A 6,831-nucleotide genomic window follows, 5' to 3' on the forward strand; every position below is an offset into this window, starting at 1 on the left:
CGCTGCCTTCCCCAGTCTACCTCCTCCCCATGGTTCCGCCTCACTGTCTCCTAGTGGGACCCATCTGGGACTCAGCACCTTCCTGGGAGCAGCTGTGTTTCGGCACCCAGCCTTCATCAGCCCTGCGTTTGGCAGGTAATCATCCCCATTTCTAACTTCTCATCCTACTGCATGCAAAATATGAGAGTGGGAATGACGTCACACCCCACCTTGCATCATAAGAGCATGGAGATGATGTTACGCCTCTGCTGTGGGTTTCAGTCTCTCAACTGCTGTGTAGTGTACTGAATGCATATTTACCTGGGTATACATTTATATATTTGTAAATTGTAATGCAATAGAATATATCCAATATATTATACAATGTATTTCCATCTACTAAGAGGCTGATTTATGAAAGCCACAGTTACTAATTGTCACCCCTCAGATTAATGAGAACTGGAGTCAGCTAGAACATACAGCAGTCAATGTTGCCTACAGCAGTGCAATCTGCACTGTTGCAAATTTTGCTGCGGTTTCCTGAGCTCCAAATCCCACAATGGGGTGCCAAAACTTTTAATTTCATCAACAGCATAGACTTATTTCTATGTGATATTTGGGCTCCACCCAGTGTAGGATCTCACCAGTGCACTTCCACCTCATTTATTAATCACTTATTAAATTGAACCAAAATGCACTCAGTATACAGACTTGATATTTAGCTCATATTTAGCTCTTTCCGACCCTCTAATCGCGCTCTCTGCTTTGTAAAAGCCGGCCCTGCCTTGTAAGGTGGAATTGTGTATGACAGTAATGTAAACATATAGAAACTGATGGATGGGTTCCCTGCATGAGACTACACTTGTCATTCTTAGATTAGTGTAATCCAGCGTTTCTTAAACATTTTACCCCAGGGGAACCCTGGAAATATTTTTTAGGTCTCAGGGAACCCCCGTTGAAAAGGTACATTAGCTTGATCAGTAAGGTGTAGAATATGGCATAAATAGTGTAGTTGACTCCAACATCCAGTTATTTTTTAATACCCTCTTTGTTCTATATGACACAAATATTTTCAGAAAAGAAACACAGATGTCAATAGAAAAATGCCTCCTTACATTGGTGGTCAATGGAACAAAGTCCTCCTACATTGGTGGCCAGTAGAAGGAGAACTTTCTACATTGGTGGAGAGTAGAAGAGCCCCTCATATTGATGCAGAGTAGAAGAAGAGCACCTTATATTTGTGGACAGTGAAGAGTTTTTACCTTTGCATTGATAGTCAGTGTAGATGTAAACCTTTAAGTTGGCCATACATTAGTAGAATTTAGTTTGAACATTTTCAGTTGAGAACAGTTTTGACACTTATTTGGTGGTCAGTGTAGTAGTACGCATGGTCAATGTATACATAAACCCTTAAGTTGGCCATACATTAGTAAAACTAAGAACTAAGAGCATTTGTTCCATTTTTTCCAATGGTTAGTGGAGTCAAGTCAACATTTGTTTTTGGCTGCAGTGAAGAGAGAAAGTGAAGGAGTAGAATGGAAATGTCTTTCTCCGTTGATTTTCTGAGAAAAATCATACATACATTATTGTATTGCGATCTATTTAATACATCTGAAATTTCAAAAAGCGGGTCTGGACGAAATTGTAAAGGCTTTTGAACAAATTTAGTTCAATCAATGATGGCAAGAAAGAATGTTCAAATGCATAATATTTCTATGAACATTTAAACAAAAGTCTAGCCATGTATGACCAGCTTAACATTTGATTTCGGTGGAATATGCTGCCACTAACATTGGAGGTTGGTGAAGGCAGATCAATCTGCAACCTCTAGAGGAACCTTATGGTTCTATGAAACCCTAGTTGATGTAAATAGCCTTAAAAAAGGCTAAAATGTACTTTTAACTGGGGCTTGGTGGTTAATATTTACCACAATTTTGTACAGAGCTCTAACGAGTAATGCCGCGTACACATGATCGGTCAAACCGATGAGAATGGTCTGATGGACCATTTTCATCGGACCAAACCGATCATGTGTGGGCCCCATCGGTTATTTATCCATAGGTTAAAAAAAAGCAATCTTGTTTTAAATTTAACCGATGGACACCTAACCGATAGAACAAAAGCGATCGTTTGTACGCATCAGTTAAAAATCCAGGCATGCTCAGAATCAAGTTGACGCATGCTTGGAAGCATTGAACTTCGTTTTTTTCAGCACGTCGTTGTGTTTTACGTCACCACGCTCTGACACAATCGTTTTTTTAACGGATGGTGTGTAGGCACGACTGACCATCAGTCAGCTTCATCGGTTAACCAATGAAAATGGTCCATCGGACCGTTCTCATCGGTTTGACCGATCGTGTGTATGCGGCATAACTGGGGCAACATTTCTCCATTTTCCATAAATAGGTCCCAATGCGTAGCAGTGAAAGTTAGTTTACGCCTATGTGTTCTTTTGTCTTTTAATGCTTAGGAAAGCCCAGAGAATGGAGCATTTACTCCTAAGAATTGTGTGTGAAATGCTGTGTTCTGCAGTGTCCTTCTAGATACATACATATATAAAGCAGCCTGGGTGCGTTTTACACAGAGTGCAGTAATGGTCCTCCTCCTAGGACACCTTATTATTACACTAAAAAAGCACTATAAAATTGCATGTGTTTTTTTGAACCATAGGTTTTCCTGCACAAATTTAAACAAATCTTAGACAAATGTAATGGTTGCTGTTTCATTGCAAGTGTCAGTACTTTAGAAACTGGCATGAAGCTACCATTGGACTCATTTCACTATACAATAGCTACTGTTTCAGAAAGAAACCCTTTACAGTACATCAGATGGAGCTATTCTATTAACTTAGGCAAAGACTAAAGGTGATGGGAAAATTGCAGTAACCTAGAGAAACTCACCACATTTAAGTGCCCTATATTCAAATCATAATATTGCATTGCAATCACATATTGAAACCCTATATATAGATCACTCAATGCGATTAATTTGTTATTTGTTTGGTTTCTAATACTCACTGCACTTTATCATTGTTACTTATTGTAAAACACGCATTTCATATAAACCCTGGTAAAAGTGTTATTTTTCTTCTGGCAGACATATGCCTTATTTCCCACGTAAAATATTATTAACGATAACAAAGAAAAATATGTACTTCAGCCAGAACTTTAGATGAAAGTCTCTTGATATATGTCCCAATTAGTGTGTTTTGAACAGACATTTTTTTACTGGAATTATTTCAAAAGTGAGCTGAAGAAAGATTATAGTTATGTTTGTTGTGTTTTATAGAGGGCTGGATTACCATTATATACACATTTTACTTACTGAATGAGTATATGAGCATCACAGTGTGTGGATGTTCTCCAGTGTCTGATCTTGTCAGGGCTCAGCAATGACATATACTAGAATCTCTCAGTAGCTAGGCCAAGAGTCCTCAAATATCACAGCAAGGCAACTGATGATCACAGCCACATCACATGGAGAGCCTATAAATTGTGTGTCTCCTGGGTCTGTCACCTGTGTTTTAGTGACTTCTGTAGGGAGAGCAGTAAAACATCCCTAGTAAAGTATAATGGCACTTCTGTCATTCAGCGTAGGATGTTAAGTCGCTGATGGATATTTGACATTCGGCTTTTAGGAAAATGTACACAGCTATTAGTTCCTGCTAGAGGAAGGCCAGGAGTCCTGAGTAACCGGGATCTTTGTGTACTGTCAAATGGGAACACAGCTGCTGTTCATTTCCACTGCAGGGTCACCACTGCACATACTACATTACAAAGGATTTCTCCAAGCAGTTAACTCAAATTTTTCCTGCTTAAGATTTATACATCAGTGTATAATTACTTTTTTTTTTTTTTTTTAAATCAAACAATTAGATGTAATGAAGATGCAATTTTTGCAACTTTCTGTGGGATAAAAAAAAATGCAAAAGACAGCAATAGAGATAATTCCTTAGCTACGATATAAAGGCCCATGCTTTTCTTATGCTAGAACTTGTAGTACTTCATATATTCCTAAGCTTTCTACAAGGAAACCATGTTGATGGGGGAATTGTAACACTAATATATTACATTTGTAAAATATAATGTGTGTGTGTTATATATAAATATATATATATATATATATATATATATATATATATATATATATATATATATTTATCATATTGGTGTAGTTTTCAAAAGATACACAATCAGGCTGTAGACTCCTTTGCATTTATGCTTTAATGGATAAGTCAAGTGATCACTAATATGGAGTAAATAAATCACCCTTTAGTAAATCAGTTGATCGTTTTTTTATCTATTTATTTGTTTCACTGTTTATTTTGCTTTGAAATGCAAATGAAAATGTTAGTAGTTTGCACAATGCAAGAAATGGTTGTTCAAGTACATTTTAATTAGGAAGTCTAGGTATAAAATACAACAAGATACGCTTAAATGGGCTGAATTGCTAATGTTTCACCTTGCTTGTTCTTTAATTTATAAATTAAATCAGGTTCAGAATAAATAAATAAATAAAAAAAAAATATATATATATATATATATATATATATATATATATATATATATATATAACTTTTTGTTTCTGAGCCCAATTAGATATTTGACTTGAACACAGTCCAGAGAATAGGCTTTCTGCCCATGGGTACACTTCAGAAGATACTTCTGGTGAGGTCAAGAGGTCCTTATAATGTATTCATCATAGTAGTCTAGAGTTGTGCAAATATTAAAGCAGATATAAAATGAAATGGATATTGTTAAGTATTTCTACTTATTTAAAACACTAGGTATTGTTTGAAACAAATTCATATACAATTAGGGTGTGCAATTAAGGCCCAGGTTAAGGGGTTCTTGAAATTAGTTGACCTACATCAGGGAGTGGTAGGTATGGTGGCTTTGAAAAAGATATACTTAGCTTGAGAACATTGGGCAAAAGCTACCATTTAGTAAACCAGGGCCAAACTTTAACTGTGCTTGCCCATGTTGTGGAATATATGTTTTGGTGTTTTAGCATACATTGATGCTGAAGCATATGTCAAATTTTGTTATATGTTATGTAGCTCTGGTTACAAATGTCCCATTTTATTTTGCAGGCTGTTCTCCACGATGGCCCCTTTAACTAGTGCTTCCACTGCAGCAGCCCTGCTCAGGCAACCCAGTCCCGCTGTGGAGAGTGTAGTGCAGTCCAGCGGCCTGTCAGACCCTGCCACCGCTGCAGCAGACAGACGGGCATCTAGCATAGCAGCCCTCAGGCTAAAAGCTAAAGAGCATGCAGCACAACTTACACAACTGAACATCCTCCCTGGAAACAACACGGGGAAAGAGGTCTGCTAAGCCAAGGGCACCTCTGCTGCAAACCCACCAAGACCAAATGGAAGCTAATGTGGACCAGTGACTATAGAGCATCCTTGTCTACCCAGACATGCCATGCGTACCACTACAGTAATAATGAGTGTTAAAATATTATGCAGCTCCTGAGCAGTAAACCTTGGTATGTCCTCCACTGCCACCCCTCTCCCTGCTCATTTCACCATGACGTCCTAGTATGCGCAAATCGATGTACTAAAACCGCAGTTTATTTTTTCTCCATTTTTTCAAATGCATTTTTCCTGTTTCTAGGTTAAGACATTCCCAAAACGATCCCTTTTGCGCACATGTTCCAGTGTTAAACCCCCATGCTGTTAACCCGTTCTCTGCCCGAACCGCCGGCAGGCCGAAATTTTTACTTATGCAGGACTTTTTGCTACAAAGATTTGATGCATACATACATACATATAGTTCAGTTAGTTAGTGCACTTATAAGAGCTGTATATCTCTATACTGTATTATTTTGTTTATCATACACCAACCAAGGTTTTTTTATACCAAACCAAAGGGAAATGAACTGTCAGATTTATGGACTGTTTAAGTCACTAAACTGTGATCACTGATTCTGTATATAACATTGTTATAAAAAAATAATAAGCAAAAGAGCTTTGTATATTTGAAATGTTATAAAAAAAATTGCACTCAGTGTAGTGTTGTAAAAGTTTGTCAAACTGTAGAATTCTCTGTGTTGTAGATACCACAAGGTTCCTAGCAAAAATATTTATGTACAGACTCTTTATTTAACTTATTAACTGTAGAGGTTTCTCAGAACTTCAGAATGATGCTACCGTACCTGTGTAATGTTGTTTCATTGTCATCGCCTTCCCATGCGCTAAGTTGGGAAAGTGAACCACTCAGAATAAACAAAAAAAAAATCAACTCTGTTTAACAAAATATTGTGAAGCCTGTGACATCTATTTTCTTGTACAATGATCATTAGTTTCATTTAATTGTTTTATATAGTATTGGTATTTTCCCATGCCAGTCATGTCTGTCCCTGCCCCTGAGGAACCTAATGGTTTTATTTTCTCTGTTATACTCCCGCACACAGATTAAGGACAATTTGGGTGGAAGCCAAAAAAAAACTACCATAGATTTGTATCTGTATACTACTGACAAGTATCCTTCAATACAGCACTGTCAGGTGTTGGTGATTTGGCTCCCACAGAATGAAAAATATTTACAAAGATAGTTGGTTTAGTGTGCTTTAGGGGTAAGGGTGAAGTTTGGGGGGTTTAATTAAAGCAGAACGTTGCACTGAATTCAAAAACTTGTAAGCAGGGAATATTTTATTGCAGAAGTAGTGGAATATCCAGGATATGGTACTTATGGCATTCACCCTGGGTGCCACTTTAAGGTGGCACCATGCAGGGCCAGGGGAAGCACCATGGGGGGCCTTGGGAGTGCTATGGCCCCTCCATCTGGTTGGAAGATTAAAACACCCTAATTTTATCATGAAAGCACAGATTTCCTGTAGTCCTTCATT

The 6,831-nt window shown here is 37.7% G+C and overlaps 1 protein-coding gene across 1 annotated transcript in view; it reads left to right on the forward strand.

The window, feature by feature from the left end:
- ARX (aristaless related homeobox) overlaps positions 1-6,239 on the forward strand; it is a 16,301-nt gene extending 10,062 nt beyond the window's left edge. Inside the window, exons 4-5 of the mRNA XM_040338203.1 lie at positions 1-135; positions 5,072-6,239. The exon at positions 1-135 is cut by the window's left edge and continues 194 nt beyond it. Of these exons, the coding sequence (XP_040194137.1) occupies positions 1-135; positions 5,072-5,312 (376 nt within the window). The 3' untranslated portion in view covers positions 5,313-6,239. The remainder of the gene's footprint in view (positions 136-5,071) is intronic.
- The last annotated feature ends 592 nt before the right edge of the window (positions 6,240-6,831 follow it).

This window comes from Rana temporaria, chromosome 2, assembly GCF_905171775.1.
Source record: "Rana temporaria chromosome 2, aRanTem1.1, whole genome shotgun sequence".
NCBI classification, from domain to species: domain Eukaryota; kingdom Metazoa; phylum Chordata; class Amphibia; order Anura; family Ranidae; genus Rana; species Rana temporaria.